General features: G+C 32.4%; 1 protein-coding gene across 2 annotated transcripts in view; it reads right to left on the reverse strand.

Annotated features, from left to right (window-relative positions):
* robo3 (roundabout 3) overlaps window positions 1-20,312 on the reverse strand; it is a 410,915-nt gene that overhangs the window by 36,960 nt on the left and 353,643 nt on the right. For both annotated transcript variants that reach the window (XM_075296773.1, XM_075296772.1), the window contains exons 5-7: window positions 18,785-18,925; window positions 7,424-7,555; window positions 5,976-7,292 (exon numbers count right to left, since the gene is read on the reverse strand). In XM_075296773.1, coding sequence (XP_075152888.1) covers window positions 5,976-7,292; window positions 7,424-7,555; window positions 18,785-18,925 — 1,590 coding nt within the window. The remainder of the gene's footprint in view (window positions 1-5,975; window positions 7,293-7,423; window positions 7,556-18,784; window positions 18,926-20,312) is intronic.

Here is a 20,312-nt window from a genome sequence, read left to right on the forward strand (position 1 = left end):
ACATCGGTACACTGAAAAAAATATTGTCGTGAGGTCAAAGATTTCGTGTCTTTAAAATACGAATGCAAATTTTGCTTAGTATAGAAGACGCATTTCTCTAATATAAAGTTTTTTTCCTTGTCCAAAAGTCGATAAACTTTTCAATGAAGTCGTAATGTCCTTATAGTTAAGTGATTTGAATTAAAAATGGGTATCATAACATGAAAGAAAAATTGTTTGGGCTAAGGTCAACTTGACTTTAATAATTCAGAAATATTCTTTAAATTTAATGAAATTGTCTTTAAATTAGTTGTCTTTTTGTATCTTGACTACAAAGCAAAAAATCGTTCACATATAGGACATGTTTTTCAAAACTTTATTTTAAAGAAGCGTTTTACTTGAAACATAGCATAATTTCTACTGGAAGTCGAGTCTTAATTTGGAAAATAAAGTTGTTGTTAACTCGTTTTTAAAGGACTTTAACAGCATATGAAGAAAAAAAGATGAGAAAGCGAAAAATTAAAATTTGCATCCTAGAAGCAAGTACACAAAACCCAAATTTAGAAGAGAATTGTGTCTTAAAAGTATCCTTACTTGTATTTCCGCTTCTATGGCTCGGAATCAATACCAAATTTTTTAAAGTAAAGACAAAATCTTTGGAACCGGGCATGCTTTTTTTTCAGTGTAGATTGGTATATGGCAATACCAGAACATGGGCCAATACCTACCACAGTCGATTAGCCAATTTTGTAAAATTTTTATTTCTATAGATAATATTGTCAAAATTTTATTTTTATAGAAAATTTTCTCAAAATTATATTTCTATGGAAAATTTTCTCAAAATTTTATTTCTATAGAAAATTTTCTCAAAATTTTATTTCTATAGAATATTTTGTGAAAATTTTATTTCTATGGAAAATTTTGTCAAAATTTTATTTCTATAGAAATTTTTGTCAAAATTTTATTTCTATTGAAAATTTGTTCAAAGTTTTATTTCAATAGAAAATTTTCCCATAATTTTATTTCTATGGACAATTTTCTCAACATTTTATTTCTGTAGAAAATTTTGCCAAATTTTTTTTTTCTATAGAAAATTTTGTCAAATTTTATTTCCATAGAATTTATCTCAAAATTTTATTTCTATAGAAAATTTTCTCAAAATGTTATTTCTATGGACAATTTTCTCAACATTTTATTTCTGTAGAAAATTTTGTCAACATTTTTTTTCTATAGAAAATTTTGTCAAATTTTGTTTCATAGAATTTATCTCAAAATTTTGTTTCTATAGAAAATGTTCTCAAAATTTTATTTCTATGGACAATTATCTCAACATTTTATTTCTGTAGAAAATTTTGCCAAAATTTTATTTGTGTAGAAAATTTTGTCAAAATTTTATTTCCATAGAAAATTTCTCAAAATTTTATTTCTATAGAAATTTTTTTAAAAATGTTATTTATATAAAAAATTTTGTCAAAATTTTATTTGTGTAGAAACTTTTGTCAAAATTTTATTTGTATAGAAAATTTTTTCAAAATTTTATTTTTATAGAAAATTTTGTCAAAATTTTATTTCTATACAAATTTTGTCAAAGTTTTATTTCTATACAAAATTTTGTCAAAATTTTATTTCTATACAAAATTTTGTCAAAGTTTTATTTCTATAGAAAAATTTCTATATTCTATATTTCTATAGAAAATTTTCTCATAATTTTATTTCTGTAAAAAAATTTTGTCAAAATTTTATTTCTATAAAAAAAAAATTTTGTTAAAATTTTATTTTTATTGAAAATTTTTTCAAAGTTTTATTTCTATAGAAAATTTTCTCAAAATTTTATTTCTATGGACAATTATCTCAACATTTTATTCCTGTAGAAAATTTTGTCAAAATTTTATTTCCATAGAAAATTTCTCAAAATTTTATTTCTATAGAAAATTTTTCAAAATTTTATTTATATAGAAAATTTTCTCAAAATTTTATTTATATAGAAAATTTTCTCAAAATTTTATTTGTATAGAAATTTTTTTCAAAATTTTATTTGTATAGAAAATGTTGTCAAAATTTTATTTGTATAGAAAATTTTGTCAAAATTTTATTTGTATAGAAAATTTTGTCAAAATTTTATTTGTATAGAAAATTTTGTCAAAAGTTTATTTCTATACAAAATTTTGTCAAAATTTTATTTCTATAGAAAAATTTCTCAAAATTTTATTTCTATAGAAAATTTTTTCAAAATTTTATTTGTATATACAATTTTCTCAAAAATTTATTTGTATAGAAAATTTTGACAAAATTTTATTTCTATACAACATTTCCTCAAAATGTTATTCCTATACAAAATTTTGTCAAAATTTTTTGAGACCAAATTTGGCACAGGTCTTTGTGGTCTCAAATTCCTCTAGATTCATAGTTTGATGTAATCGGAGAAATTTACCGTGCCTTTAAGTCCAAGAATTAAAATCGGGAAATCGGTCTTTATGGTGGATACGCCAATCGATAAACCTATTTTTGTATCGAAAGTAGATTTTCAATTTCTGAAAAATTGGATAACATTTGCGGTATCTAGAAGCCCAACACTCTAAATCAGGAGATCGGTCTATATGGGAACTATACCAAAATATGAATCGTTACACACCATATTGGAAACAACTATTTGTAGATACCAGAAACCTCTACACCCAACGAAAAAATACTTTCCTCCGGAACGAAATTTTTGACAAAGGAAATTCCTATTTCTAATTGAGTACTTTCTTTTAGAGCATATAAATTCGAATTTATTATAACCGATTCTACGTTTACCTCTAAACATTTTTATTTGATTTTAAAGAAAATCCATTAGCGTCAAAAGAAAACATTGCTTGTCTAAAATTTTGTTCGTCAGAAAAGAGAACTATTCTTTCAGTGTAGATTTCCGATTTCAGGCAAATCGGAGAAAATTTGCGGTGTCTGGAAGCTCAAAAAGTCAAAACAGAAGATCGGTCGACATGGGGACTATATCATACGTGGACCGATATAGGTTAGATAAGGAATAGTGGCAGCCCGTCATTTTATGCTCACTTAGATACCACAGTTGTGAATTTCTGTCTTTTAACGAAGTGCTGCCCGAATCCATATTTAGCTCAATGACAAAAGAGCCGAGTCCAAACGACCTATCACATTACGGTGAAACCGCTTAGAGAAATTTTCTAAACATTCAGCAATGTCATAGCATTACTAAGAGGTGATAATCTACCATTAAAAACTTTTTGGAAATTGGTCGAAACTTGGATTGAACTCATTAACCATTTGTTTGTAAGACGTCCATCATGGACCATGAACCAATGCATCACCGATATAGACAATCTTTGAACTTGATCTACTGGTATACAAAGAACGAATCCGAGCCAAATATCAGGGTGATAGCGCCATTATTGAAGGTTTTAGCGTTGTTACAACAGACAGACGGACATCGTTGTACACTGAAAGAAGAATTTTCTTTTCTAGGGAACGAAATTTGAATCAAACAAGTAAGGAAAGTCAAAAGTCGGACGGGGCCGACTATATTATACGCTGCACCACTTTGTAGATCTAAATTTTCGATACCATATCACACCCGTCAAATTTGTTGGGTGCTATATATAAAGGTTTGTCCCAAATACATACATTTAAATATAACTCGATCTGGGCCGAATTAGATAGACTTCTACTAAATCTATAGACTCAAAATTTAAGTCGGCTAATGCACTAGGGTGGAACACAATGTTAATAAAAAAAATATGGGAAACATTTAAATCTGAAGCAATTTTAAGGAAACTTCGCAAAAGTTTATTTATGATTTATCGCTTGATATATATGTATTAGAAGTTTAGGAAAATTACAGTCATTTCTACAACTTTTCGACTAAGTAGTGGCGATTTTACAAGGAAAATGTTGGTATTTTGACCATTTTTGTCGAAATCAGAAAAACATATATATGGGAGCTATATCTAAATCTGAACCGATTTCAACCAAATTTGGTACGCATAGCTACAATACTAATTCTACTCCTGTGCAAAATTTCAACTAAATCGGAGTTAAAAATTGGCCTCTGTGGTCATATGAGTGTAAATCGGGCGAAAGCTATATATGGGAGATATACCCAAATCTGAACCGATTTCAACCAAATTTGGCACGCATAGCTATAATGCTAATTCTACTTCCTGTGCAAAATTTCAACTAAATCGGAGCAAAAAATTGGCCTCTGTGGTCATATGAGTGTAAATCGGGCGAAAGCTATATATGGGAGATATATCTAAATCTGAACCGATTTCAACCAAATTTGGTACGCATAGCTACAATACTAATTCTACTCCTGTGCAAAATTTCAACTAAATCGGAGTTAAAAATTTGCCTCTGTGGTCATATGAGTGTAAATCGGGCGAAAGCTATATATGGGAGATATATCCAAATCTGAACCGATTTCAACCAAATTTGGCACGCATAGTTACAATGCTAATTCTACTCCCTGTGCAAAATTTCAACTTAATCGGAGTTAAAAATTGGCCTCTGTGGGCAAATGAGTGTAAATCGGGTGAAAGCTATATATGGGAGCTATATCTAAATCTGAACCGATTTGGCTGATATTTTGCAAGTTTTTCGAGACCCATAAAATATTCGGATGTACGGAATTTGAGGAAGATCGGTTGATATACACTCCAATTATGACCAGATCGGTGAAAAATATATATGGCAGCTATATCTAAATCTGAACCGATTTTTTCCAAAATCAATAGGAATCGTCTTTGAGCCGAAACAGAACCCTATACCAAATTTTAGGACAATCGGAGTAAAACTGCGAGCTGTACTTTGCACACAAAAATACATCAACAGACAGACAGACGGACAGACAGACAGACGGACATCGCTAAATCGACTCAGAATTTAATTCTAAGCCGATCCGTATACTAAAAGGTTGGTCTATGATTACTCCTTCTTGGCGTTACATACAAATGCACAAACTTATTATACCCTGTACCACAGTAGTGGTGAAGGGTATAAAAATTAATTAATTAAAAATTTAATTAATTTTTGTAACGTTAAATAAAAAAACCTTTGCCAAAAATTCCGCTTTATTTGCTCTTACGAAAATATTTTTTGAGAAATGGGAATTTCGTCTGTCTAAAACATCGTTCCGGAGGAAATTATTGTTACACTGGGCGTACCGTGTTAGAATTTCTCCCTGATAAAGAAAATCGATATTTCGAGGCGTTATATACGGAATGACAGTTTTATTATATTCCTATGGTTGGTATGAAAATATTCCTATTGAGTATAGGCTGACATTACGTACCAAATTTTAACCGGATCGAATGAAATTTACCTTTCCAAGAGGCTCCAAGACGCCAAAGCTGGAAGTCCGATTTAAACCGACTTCCAGCTTTGGCGTCTATAACTAACAGTGACCCGATCTGCTTGTGCCAAGTTTAAAGTCAATAGCTTGTGTCGTTCAGAAGTTAGGGGGATTTCAACAGACAGTCGGACGGACAGACATCGGTTGATCGACTAAGAATTTCACCACGACCCAGAAAATATAAACTTCATGGGGTCTAAGACCATTAATTCGATGCGTTACAAGCGGAATGACAAAGTTACCCCCTTACTATAGTGGAGAGTATAAAAAAAGTTCGTAAACTAAGGATGGGCCATCCATGCCTATCGAGTGAATTATCTAAGATCTTATCTACATACAATTTTTACCTTTCTCTTTATCTGCAGATATAGAAATAATTTTGGAAATTAGTTACTCTCTGCTTAAAGTTAACAAACTACCAGTATTTTTATGTGATTCGATATATATGGGTGGTAAGATAATTTTTCTTCTTGGTGCTCATGGTTCTAATCTACTCGGTGACTAGTATAAAGGCTATCAAAACCACTAATACACTAAGGACATGTATGTGAAAATCTATAGCTTTACTATAGGCCATTCATTCACACAAAAACTCTCTCTTGCATACACATACACTCTCACTACTACTTACCATCTTCCATTGTTGTACAATGCCTTGAATTCGATGGCTTTCCTATGACACTCTTGTAAAATGGCACAAGAAAAAACTCATATTTGCTTGCCTTGGCCAAACCATTAACGGTACAGGAACTTGCTCCATTGCCAGCATTCAGTACAGTCATCATTTTATACTCGGCCGAATGGAGCTCACGAGCATAGATATAGAAACCCTCAATGTATTGGCCACTATCGATGTCCCATGCCAGCCGGACACTGGTCGAGTCTGAGGCATTGGCCTCAAGTAATTCAACGACATCGTTTGTCTGCAACAATGTTTCCACCTCGGCAAACATAAGGTCCTCATTGGGGCCACCACTGCCCCCAACACCCCTATGGCCACCCCTTGAGATGAGTTGACCCGCCGTTATGGGATCCGAAATGGGTGAGGGTGGTGAAAACCCCAAGGCATTTTCGGCCCGCACAATAAACATGTAAGCTGCTCCATTTGTCAATCCGTCAACTGTGAAAATAGGTTCAATCAAGCGTGAGGCAATGGGTATCCATGTTTTACTTTTATTCGTCGAATACATCTCCACCGAATAGCCCAGGAGGGGTGATGCTCCTGGCTTATCACTTGTTGGCCAAACGATGGTCAAAGCCTCGGTGCTGGCGTTAAGGATTTTCGGTTGGCCAGGAGCAGAGGGGCATTTACTCTGTTCTGGGGCACGATAGAATTTGATGTTTGGATTTGTTGGCACTTCTATGCGCAGGAAACCACTCCAGGTACTTTTACCCGTACGACTACTGGCCACACATGTGTACAGGCCCTGATCCTGTTGCCTATCTAAATCGGAAATTATTAAATCACCAGCTGTGGTCAAATTAACTTTTGCCGTTGGATGAACAGGTATGCCGTCACGATACCATGAGATGGTGGGATTGGGCAAACCGATTGCCTTACAATGCAACGTGGCCAGACTTTTGACGGGCAGTGTTTGATTAACTGGTCCCATTATGATGATAGGTGGTGGTCTATCTTCCTGTGAGTCGAGAGTTAATTGTGCTCTTGTGGTAATGGTGGCCACTTCATTCATGGCATTACAGACAATGACCAAATCCTTGTCACTGCGTTGGAATTTCGTCAGCGTTAGGATGGAATGTCCTTCTTCGGTGTTAATAGACTGAAAACGATCGAGAGGTGGTGCTCCGGGAAATATGATGGTTTTATTGTTTTTAATAGTCCAAAAGATAGTGGGACGGGGATTACCAGAAGCTCGACATTCAAATGAAGTGTCAGCTCCCAATTCTACTGATTTGCTAGTGGGACGTTGCAAGAATTTAGGAGGAGCTACAAAGATTCAAATATTTTTGTTTTTTATTTATTGGGATTAGAGGATTAAACTATATTTCTAGCAGTGTATTCTTGCATTTATACGGATTGTGAAAATTTTATACGTTGAAATGATGTCCAATACTTACCGTAAACAGTTAATGTTCCCATGGCTGATATGGCTCCTACTATATTATCGGCCTCACAACTATATTCACCCTCATCGGCTACAGTAACACGTTCCAGACGTAGACTACGGTCTTCCAGGACACTTACTCGATCTGAAAAAAGAAAAGTGATACATTTAGATGAAAATGAAATTAATATATAAAAATTCAATTAATTTGTTGAGTAGTTCAGGAATTGCCTTTCCCAGCCAGATCGGTACTAAAGACTGTGGAAAAGTTCACTCGCCCGAACGGAAACATGTACAGTCAGGCGTGTATAGCGTTTTCTTTTTTTAATGACTTTGTTGATCAAGTTTCTTAATCACCTTTGTCCATAAAAGCTCCAATATATAATTAATTGTAAATTTTCGGAATTTTGTAGGATAAACACTAAAAAAGTAATGGAAAATTTAAAATTATATGCAAAACGTCTAACGCGCTATTTGCCGGAAAGCGTGGTATTTTCGATCAAATATATCCTAGTATTGTTCAAAAAGTCTTTACATGGAGATACAAATTGGAAAAAAAGTAAATAAATACCCAGCAAACAGATTTGGAAGTTGTTCCAAAGGCACAACTTTAAACGAACTTCCAAAAATGTCCTCCCAAAGGTGTTCCTTAGTTTATTTATATAAGTTCAATTTATTCAATTTTTTTTAACTAGCTTTTTAGTATTTTTAATGGGTAATGGTTCAAATTATTTAAATTTTTTCGAATAAAATGCAAAAGTCTTTATAGAAAAATTGCTACTTTTTGAAAATATTTGAATCCAAACGTTTCAGACAAGCGTTAGAATGGATTACAAATTATTAAAAAAATAAAAATATTGTAAGAAAAATACAACAACATTTTTTAATTCACATCCACAACACTGAATCCGGATCAAACTTTAAGAAGGCTGTTGAAATTATGGTCATCCATCCCATGACAAGCCCATGTTAAAGTCATCGCGTTTGCGCTTCTTTTACATCACTTCCGTATCCAAAAGGAACATTTTCACTTCTTTTTTGGCGTCGTTTTTTTCTGGGAAGTTAAATTTTTAAAGTTTTTTCTTATTTCCGCCCGTCTGTTTGTGGAAATCAAGCTAACGTGCGAGCGAAACAAGCTAACGACTACAAACCGACCCTAATATTTGGGTTGCGGATCCCCTTGGTGTGCAAATTTCATCCTATGCGGTTGCAATTTTTTATGTGCTGTTAGTATATGCCCTCTAACTTCGGTTGCCACAGTTGGAAGAATTCTAACTCTAATATGGTATATTTTTCAATGTTTAGTAGGTAGATCGGTAGAATTCTTCATGTTTTGATAGATTTTGCACAAAATTCCTCTCGAAGTAAGAGGTACAAAATTTTCTATAGAAATAAGATCTTGACAAAATTATCTTTAAAACTAAAATTTTGAAAAAAATTTCTAACAAAAAATAAAATACAAAATTTTTTCTATAAATACAACATTTTGACAATTTTTTTTTTTTATCAAAATAAAATTTTGACAATTTTTTTCTATCAAAGTAAAATTTTGACAAAATTTTCTAGTGAAATAAAATTTTAACAAAATGTTCTATAAAAGTAAAAAATTTGACAAAATTTTTTCTACAAAAATAAGATTTTGACAAAATTTTCTAAAATAATAAAACTAAAAAAATTGACAAAAATTTGTCTACAAAAATAAGATTTTGACGAAATTTTATATAAAAATAAATTTTTGATAAAATTTTCTATAAAAATAAATCTTTGGCAAAATTTTCTATACAAATAACATTTTGACAAAATTTTCTATAAAAATAAAATTTTGACAAAATTTTGTATAAAAATAAAAATGTTGACAAAATTTTCAATCAAAATACAATTTTGACCAAATTTTCTATAAAAATAAAATTTTGACAACATTTTCTATAGAAGTAAAATTTTGGCAAAGTTTTTTTTTTTGTAAGATATGCTCCAAATTTTGGTAGATTATTTTTGGCTCTATTGGCAACCGTGCCTCTAATGTCCATGCACAAATTGGCCCATATCGGTCCAATATAATTTTGTATAGCCCCCATATAAACCGGTCCCCATACTTGGCTTGCGGATACTCTACTCTTGGAGGTACAGATTTCAACCGATCTGGTTGAAATTTGCTATTTAATCTTAGTCTATGGCTTCGGATAACCAAGCATAAATTTGTTCAAATTGGTCCATAATTCTATATAAACCGATCGCCAAACTTGTTTCGTGGAGGTGAAAAATTCATCAGATATGTTTATGACCTCCAATAACCATGCAAAAAATTTTTCACAATTATATATACCTCATATATAGCAAGAAAGCCGATGCCCAGATTTAATTTCTTGAGCCTCCCGGGAAAGCAAATCTAATCCGATTAGATTGAAATGCGGTACGTGATGTTAGTATATGCGGTTTTACTAATTATGTAAAAATTGTGCTATATCGGTTTATAATTTTATATAGCATCCATATAAATCGACCCCGAAAATTTGACTTTTGGGATCTCATGGAGGAATAAATTTAGTCCGATGCGTTGTAAATTTAGCTCTCTAATTACCGTGAGAAAATTGGTTATTTTCGATTTATAATTGTTTAAAGCCTTCTCTATAGAAACCGACCAAGAACTGAATTGGCTTATATAGGTATTTAGACAGTTTTCTGTTTCTATCATAGACTCCATATGGACTAACTCACAATTTAGAAGACTAAATTGTGAGAAGAAGAGGCGGCTACTGAAATCAGCGGCGCGGCGGCTTCATTATCTGCTAAGAAGCTTTAACAGACCTTGTCATCGACAAGTTTTACTACTTCCCAAGTAATTCGACCGTATCATTGGTAGAACTTTCTACGCAGTCCATGGTGTAGGGTACATACAGTATTTAGTAGAACTTTGTGCGCAATCTAGGTTGGAGGAAGTGTACATAAGATACGGCTGTACATAATTGTTTTCAAAAAAAATTCTGAAATGTTGATATATCATCATATCTATCGAACTAATGAGAAATCCTAAGTCGTGTAAAATGAATTTGCTTCGAATCTGCACCAATTCCGACCGTTTTCATTGGTTCTTTACAGCACTATTTATTTTGCCAATAAACCAAGTAATAAGACAGCACTGTAATATACAAATGAAGCACTGACTGGAGTTAAAAATTAAAAAATAAATTAAATATGAAATATTGAATTTATTTATATACCAACCCAAAAATTGGAAGTTCTTCTCAAGGCACAACTTTAAAATAACTACAAAAAATTCTTTCCCAAAGATGTTCTGCACAGGAAGTCAATTCATTTGAGTCAATTTCTTTATAACTCGCTTTTTTCATATATTTAATGGGAATTTTTTTTGTGTGTGTTTCAAATAGGTTAAAAACAAATTAAGAATTATATGGTAGAAATAGTACAAATTATTTAAATTTTGCCGAAAAAAATGCTAAATCCTTTGTAGAAAAATTTCTAATTTTTGAGAATATTTGATCACAAAAGTTCCAGACAAGCGTTATAATGCATTAAAAATCATAATAAATTTTAAAAATTGTTTATTTGTCAAAATATCACAAAATTTCTTAATTCAAATCCAAAACACTGAATTCACCTCACACTTTAAGAAGTGATGCAAATTCAGTGCAGGGGCTGTTGAAATGGTGGACATCCGCCCTATGACAAGCCCATGTTAAATTCATTGCTTTTGCGTCAATTTGGCACCACTTCCGGATCAAAAAAAAAAAAAAACAAAAAAAACATTTCCACTACTTTTTTGGCAACGCTTTTTTTGCTGGGAAATCAATATTAATTTCAATATTTAAAGTAAATAAATATCTTGATTGACTTGATCATTTGTTGTGAATTGAAAAAGTTTTGTTTTTTTTTTTTTATAAACTGTCAATCGACATACACATAACATACATTTAATAACATTTCTTAAATTTAATAATCGAATACCATTTAAATGTATTTACTTATATATACTCTCTCATTTTTTCGTGTATTGACAGCATATGTCTGATTTCATTGTCAATCACTTTCAATTCAATTTAGAACAATTTTTTTTGTTTTGCCACAAAATATTTATGTTTTGATGAATATTTCAAATAAGGCAAACAAGTTTTTTTTTTATTTTTAATCATACTCACATATAGAAGGTTTATATTAGAAACATACTAAATCGATTGTTATTTACTTCTATATATCTTTTTCACTTTCCCGATTTCATACATAAATACATGTCTTAGGCTACTTAGGCCACAATTTTAACCGACTTAAGTGAAATTCTAGAGAAGAAGAGAGAGTTGAATTTTCAACCAAATGGATTCATAGCTCTACACATATCTCCAATTGTAGAATTAACCTACATCACCATTATAATATCCTTGCATATGCACAGTTAAATCTTGTCCTATCACAGTAAACCAAACGGAAATTTATGTCACTTTTTACACTCTGCTAAACATTTTTATTGAATTATAAAAACCTAGTGTGTATGTAATAGCATTTGGAAAACAAAATTAAATTCAATTTTTGTACATTTTCCAGCTTGTTACACAAAAATATGGAAAATATTTTATTTTTATTCCTTAGGAAACATATTTGTTTTTGTGTATAGGTTGAACCGTCATATAGATTTTATATTACAAAAAATTCCCCGAATTATTTTTACAAGCAGAGCTATTAAACAAATACCTTACTTTATTCCCATGATTCTATAGAATTCGTTTTTGCCTTCACAAAAGTAATTATTTTATTTTACAAATACAACAATTAGAATATAAATATATCTTTTGTTTAATCGTTAAATGTTAACATTATGTATTAACAATATTTAATGCATATGTTTTGGAAACACCTTTAGCACTTATTGACACACAAAGAAAAAAGTTTGGAATACATGTATCGAAAATTCTTTGTCATAAATTTATTTATTTATTTATTTAAGTATATCCTGTACAACAAGATTAATTAAAGTACAGGAATTTTAATAAAAAACAATATCCATTAAGATTTTTAAGATTTTTAAACTTCTTCGAAATTTCAAACCAAAATAAAAAACAAGTATATACGGCGGTAAGTTCAGCTAGGCCGAAGCTTATGTACCCTCCACCATGGATTGAGTAGAAATTTCTTCTAAACATTGCCATCCACAATCGAATTACTTGGGTTGCGGTAACGCTTGCCGATGGCAAGGTATCTTAAAACCTCTAACACCATCTTCTAAATTGTATGTAAGTCCATACGTGGTATATATTAAATCAAAAAAGACCGATTAAATATGTATATAATTCAGTTTGACAAAATTTTCTATAGTAATAAAATTTTGACAAAATTTTCTATAGAATTAAAAATTTGACAAAATTTTCTATGGTAATAAAATTTTGGTAGATTATTTTTGGGGGTCGGCTATATATAACTATAGACCGATATGGTCCAATTTTGGCATGGTTGTTAGCGGCCATGTAGAAATAAAATTTTGACAAAATTTTCTATAGAAATAAAATTTTGACAAAATTTTCTATAGAAATAAAATTTTGACAAAATTTTTTATAGTAATAAAATTTTGACAAAATTTTCTATAGTAATAAAATTTTGACAAAATTTTCTATAGTAATAAAATTTTGGTAGATTATTTTTGGGGATCGGCTATATATAACTATATGATTGTTAGCGGCCATATACTAGCGCAATCTACCAGATTTCACCACGGTCCAAATTTGAGCCGGATCGGATGAATCGGATGCTCCAAGAGGCTCCGGAGGTTAAATCTGGAGAACGGTTTATATGGGGGCTATATATAATTATGGACCGATATGGACCAATTCTGGCATGGTTGTTAGAGACCATATACTAACACCATGTTCCAAATTTCAACCGGATCGGATGAAATTTGTTTCTCTTATAGGCTCCGCAAACCAAATCTGGGGATCGGTTTATATGGGGTCTGTATATAATTATGAACCGATGTGGACCAAGTTTTGCACGGTTGTTAGAGACCATTTACTAACACCACGTTTCAAATTTTGATCCGGATCGGATGAATTTTGCTCCTCCAAGAGCCTCCCCAAACCAAATATAGGGATCGGTTTATATGAGGGCTATATATAATTATTGACAGATGTGGACCAATTTTTCATGGTTGTTAGAGACCATATACCAACACCATGTACAAAATTTCAACCGGATCGGATGAAATATGCTTCTCTTAGAGGCTCCGCAAGCCAAATCTGGGGGTCCGTTTATATGGGGCTATACGTAAAAGTGGACCGATCTGGCCCATTTTCAATACCGAAGTCGATAGCTTGTTTCGTTCGGAAGTTAGTGTGATTTCAACAGACGGACGGACATGCTTCTCTCTTATCACAGAGTGCTGCCCGATTCCATAGCTGAGTCCGAACGGCGTTCCACATTGCAGTGAAACCACTTAGAAAAGCTTTGAAACCCTCAGAAGTGTCACCAGTATTAATGAGGTGGGATAATCAACAGCTGAAAAACTTTTTGGTGTTCGGTCGAAGCAGGAATCGAACCCACGACCTTGTATATGCAAGGCGGGCATGCTAATCATTGCACCACGGTGGCTCCCATTTTCGACATTAACTGCGCTTATTACTATTTATAAAAGTATATGATGTTATCGACGTTTACAACTTTTTGACAGTAGAAAGCAAAAAAAAAACATTGCTACTCGGGCCATCTCTGGATAGTCTTTATGAAATTGTTTTTATATTCTATAGCAGAATCAACGTTTAATACAAAAAGTATATAAAAATTTTCTTATAGTGGGAAACGATATTTGTTTATCTAAAATTTCGTTTGGGACGATAGAATTATTTTATTGCGTGTACTCTATATGAGTTATATGAACTGTCCTTGTGATTGACAAGATAGGTTGACAAGAAATTGCGTATATCCACTATATGTATTCCATATAATATACATGTCCATGTATTATATTCTAACATAATAGTGTTTGATATTAAAATCGGCAATTTATTTATTTTGTTTTATAATGTTCACAAACATTTTATTTGTCAAATTTTCGTCGACTTGTTATTTCTCTGCACGAAAAGTCGCCTTGTTTCAAAATGATGAAGGACAATCATTTCCAACCTTCCAACAATGAAATAATTTTTGGATGGCATACCCTAACCATTTACTATATAATAACTCGGATGAATAATCTAAATTCACGAAAAATGTTCAGCAGCCTCCTTCTCCTACTGCAAAACACATAGACCATAAATCACATACACAATTATTTTGTAGTTTCCTCTACATTTCAACTCTATCTGTCACACGTTGCCTTTGCATATCTCACACACCAATAACTCTTGTGTCACACACATTTTGTGGCAAATTTGGTTTTTTTTTTTTGCTCTCCCTCTCTGTATCTCCCACTCTTATATATGCTCATGTTCTTGTATGTTATTCATCTAAAGCCCTAAGCTACCACAGATATGCGGGAGATAGAATAACATCCCAGTCGGATAATTCGTGGGCCCTGCATTTATAAGAGCTCAAAATACGCATTATAAAAGCGTCAATGAAACTTCCAACATAGCTTACATGATAAGGTGCTTTATAATCTGTGTTTTTAAAAATTTTCTAAAGACGAAAAGATTCAATAGGCATTGCCCATTCGCTTCTCAAATCAAGCTTATTATAATGTCTATTTTAAGCCCAACAGCGGAACGACTACTAATGACATTTCAACTTTCACGAGAAGGCTTGTTTTTTATTCAAATTATTTCATTTAAAAACGAATGACACTTATTATTTCTGGCGTAAAATTTTTGAAATTACAGTTTACATTGGATGAAGTTGAAATTAAATGTTTTCTTAAGTCTTAAGCAATAAGAGGTATCTTTTTCTATGAAAGTATCACTACAGGGCAAATGTCACAGAAAAAAGTGAACCCATTGTTCGTTAATTTTAGAAAATTGTTCGTTAATTTTAGAAAATGTAGATTATTTATATTGAATATTATATATATTTTTCGACAAATTCAAGAAAATTTATTTTACATAATTAATCACATGTTAAGAACAAGTAAGGAAAGTCTAAAGTCGGGCGGGGCCGACTATATTATACCCTGCACCACTTTGTAGATCTAAATTTTCGATACCATATCACATCCGTCAAATGTGTTGGGGGATATATGTAAAGGTTTGTCCCAAATACATACATTTAAATATCACTCGATCTGTACAGAATTTGATAGATTTCTATAAAATCTATAGACTCAAAATTTAAGTCGGCTAATGCACTAGAGTGGAACACAATATTAGTAAAAAAAAGGGAAACATTTAAATCTGAAGCAATTTTAAGGAAACTTCACAAAAATTTATTTTTGATTTATCGCTCGATATATATGTATTTGAAGTTAAGGAAAATTACAGTCAGTTTTACAACTTTTCGACTAAGCAGAGACGATTTTACAAGGAAAATATTGGTATTTTGACCATTTTTGTCGAAATCAGAAAAACATATATATGGCAGCTATATCTAAATCTGAACCGATTCCAACCAAATTTGGCACGCACAGCTGCAATGATATTTATACTCCCTGTGCAAAATTTCAACTAAATCGGAGTAAAAAATTGGCCGCTGTAATCATATACTACTAATTGTACTCCTTGTGCAAAATTTCAAGCTAATCGGGATAAAACTCTGGCTTCTGGGTCCATATAAGTGCATATCGGGCGAAATATATTTATTGGAGCTATATCTAAATCTGAACCGATTTCAATAAAATTTGGCACACATGACTATACTACTAATTGTACTCCTAGTACAAACTTTCAACCAAATTGCACCAAAACTCTGGCTTCTGGGGCCATATAAGTGCATATCGGGCGAAATATATATATGGAAGCTATATCTAAATCTGAACCGATTTCTTCCAAAATCGATAGGGTTCTATTCTGACCCAAAAAAGGAACACGTGCTAAATTTGAAGGCGATTGGACTTATATTGCGACCTAGACTTTGATCACAAAAATGTGTTCACGGACAGACGGACGGACATACGGACATGGTTATATCGACTCAGGGAAACATCCTGAGCATTATTGCCAAAGACACCATATGTCTACCTCGTCTCCTTCTGGGTGTTACAAACATATGCACTAACTTATAATACCCTGTTCCACAGTATGGCGCAGGGTATAATTAAATTGCGAGTATGTATATTAATATATAATATTTAATAAAGTTTAAAGCATTTTTTTTTTTAATTTGACTTTTTGATTTTGTTCTCATTACATTGCTGTTGCTAGTAACTGGTCAACAACATTTAACAATGCTTTCGAATTTAATATGCCGCTATTAGACGTTAGAAAGCCCCTGATTGTGCAATGCAGAGAATCATGAGTAGTGAATATTTTTCGGTTTCTAAAAACTGGAGTGTTGGAAGTACAATGTTTCTTTGGTAGAGCAGCATCACTATTCATTATGTTGTCGTTTCTAATAACAGACCTGTTAACACAGCTCTCATGGAATGCGGAGGATAATGTGTTTATGTGTGTTACATTTAAATTAGCCTTTAGCTCTGTGCAAAGCACAGCCGATCGTAGCCGAGTGGGTAGAGTGTGCGCTTATGAAGTCAATGGTCGTGAGTTCGACACCGCTTTCAGAAGAAATTTTATAAAGGTAAAATTAAATAGTAATAACAATAAATTCTATGTCAACATACATTAAGCAATTGGGGAAAACCATTAAAAACAAAAACAATAAATCTAAAAATAGCACAATTTTTTTTTTATTTTTTTCCAAGACCTTACAAGACAACTTATTTAGAAGGCCTTATTAAAGGTAATTTTTTCTCCTAATAAGAACATGCATTATATAAGGACTATATATTGAAGTGAGAGGGACAGGCCTTGGCCCCCAATGACACCCAATGTTATTTTGAAATAGAGTTTGCATTTGTGTGGCATCACTACTGGCTCCTAAATAAGGTACTTTATAATGACTGAAACACGACGCTTTTTCCTACTGGGATACACAGTCGAACATTAACATTCACATGGCCACCTATATTTTTTGCAATAAAACTCTCATATATTTGAAAATGAGACAGGTTATACAGGGTTATGGTAATGTACCCTTTGCGATTTGAGAGAGTTTTCTTGATGTCATGTAAGAGACAGTGGAACATTCTTCAAAAGAGAAATTTCAATTAAGAATAAATTCAAAATCCTTAACATAACATGGGCTTGTCATTGGACTGTGGTCCACATAGCAACAGCCGTTGCACTGAATTTGCATCATCTCTTAAGATGCTATCCGAATTCAGTATTTTGGATTTTAATTAAAAAATTTGTGATATTTTTATAAATAAATATTTAACAAATTTTTTTATGATTTTTAATACATTTTCAATATTTCTAAAATATATTTAAAAGTTTTTTTTTTTTTTTTTGAAAAAATTTAAATAATTTGTTCCATTTTATTAACTTTAATTTTGTTTTTAACGTATGTCAAAAATAACATATGTTAAAAATAAAATAAGTTAAAATTGCCCATTAATTAAATAAAAAAAAACAAGTTTTAATTTAATTTAAATTAAATAACTTCCTGTATAGTTAAAATAAAGAACATCAACATTATTGAAAGTGCTTCTAAAGTTGTGATTTAAGAATAACTTGAAATTATTTGCTGGGATGTTATTTTCGACATTTTGGAACAATGAAATTAAAAAGTAAAGATTTTTGGCAATGGAATTGGCATCAGTGATGTGAACCACGTTTTGGTACTAAATTCAGCAGTTCAAGATGCGTATGTAAAATGTTTCCACTAGACCTATATTACGCTGTACACATTTGGATATTCTTCATACCAAACACTTCACGTTCACAGCAAAAATCGTCCCGACGGGCTTCTTATTTACAAAACTTATCATCTAAATTTTAATTTTGAGTAGCTCAAAAGAATACATTATGTCAATATATACTATTTTCATCATGGTATGTAAAACTTGGCCCCGCCAAATGTTCCACTCCATTTTTTTGTTTATATTAAAATCCTCATATGGTAGCTAGTACTAAATAAAAAATAAAATCTTATTTTTTGTTCACATTAAATCCATGTTTGAATTCCACTGTGTAATCATTCAGGTGTATTATGGAATGTGAAATGTAAAGGTGGCACTTCATTTCTTCCTCTTTAGATATCTCGTCGTGTATGGTGGTTTGAAAAATAAATCGATTGTAATACATCACAGCACTTAACCTAAATAACCAAAGGATGGCTTAGAGTGAGCGAGAAGGCATCACATGAAGCACTAGGTGTTGCGGTAGGTGCCAACCTTAGGAGGCTCTTGCCAACCATTGATGACGGTGTCATTTTGGATTGTAAAACTTACCTAATGGCATATTGCCGCCTGAAGCTGTGCGCAGCCATAAAACATCAGGCATTGGATCACCGCCAACGCGACATGGAAATGTCACTGATGAACCTTCCAAAACTGTTTGATCATGGGGGCCACGTATTATAAATGGTTTCACTGTTGGAAAAAATCATGGGGAAAAGAGAGAATAAAAAACGAATTAAAAAAAAATTGGAATATTAAATGGCTTGGCGGTATAACAAAAAATAAATAAAGACAAAAAACAAAAACCCATTTTGAGAGATTCTTGTGTGGTGTTAGAAAAAACCGGATGTTATCGCAACGGAAACAGGATATAAAACCATTAATATACACATTATCTATATGAATGTTAGGCTCTTTTGTAGAGCATTGTCAATAGAATATAATTGTGGTGATTTGTTTTATTTATTTATTTTTGGTTTTTGCAAATACATTTTAAAGAAATGTTTTGTAGATAATGTTATGGCGTTAAAGGGAGAGAAAAAACAATCTGAGAAGTTTTGTAATATGTGCTAATATTTTGATAAGAATAGACGGAAGTGATATAAAGTTAAATTAAATAAGTATATTAACTTTTTCATTCCGTTTGTAACACACAAAATATTGGTCTCAGACCCCATAAAGTACATATATATTTTGAGTCGTGATGAAATTCTGAGTCGATATAGCGCCGTCCGTTCAACCTTCTGTTGAAATCACGCTAACTTCCGAACGAACAAAGCTATCGACTTGAAACTTGGCACAAGTTGTTGTTATTTATGTAGGTCGGATGATATTACACATGGCCTAAATGGATATACGGTCAAAATTTGGTCAAGGGAAAACGCGTGTAAATCGGTGAAATCGTTTATTTAAAAAATCAAATTAAATTTATTCTTCAAGTTCAATTAGTATAAAATTCAGGAAAAATATTCAGTTAGGCTTTCGCTTTTCCAAATCCGAATTGCCGGGCCTCACGCTTGACACCTGCCATCAGATTTTGTACAGCCACCTTGTCCACCTTCTTTGCCGCAGAAAGCCAGTTTGCCTTGAACTACTGCTCGTCCTTAGCTGTTTTTTTGGTCTTCTTTAGGTTCCGCTTGACAATAGCCCAGTATTTCTCAATTGGGCGGAGCTCTGGCGTGTTGGGAGGGTTCTTGTTCTTGGGAACCACCTGCACGTTGTTGGCGGCGTACCACTCCATGGCCTTCTTACCGTAATGGCAAGATGCCAAATCCGGCCAAAACAGTACGGAACAACCGTGTTTTTTCAGGAAAGGCAGCAGATGTTTATTCAAACACTCTTTCACGTAAATTTCTTGGTTGACAGTCCCGGAAGCTATGAAAATGCTGCTTTTCAAGCCACAGGTACAGATGGCTTGCCAAACCAGATATTTCTTTGCGAACTTTGACAGTTTTATGTGCTTGAAAATATCTGCTACCTTTCCCCTTCCTTTTGCCGTATAAAACTCCTGTCCCGGAAGCTGCTTGTAGTCGGCTTTGACGTAGGTTTCGTCGTCCATTACCAAGCAGTCAAACTTCGT

This window comes from Haematobia irritans, chromosome 2, assembly GCF_050003625.1.
Source record: "Haematobia irritans isolate KBUSLIRL chromosome 2, ASM5000362v1, whole genome shotgun sequence".
Taxonomy (NCBI): Eukaryota; Metazoa; Arthropoda; class Insecta; order Diptera; family Muscidae; genus Haematobia; species Haematobia irritans.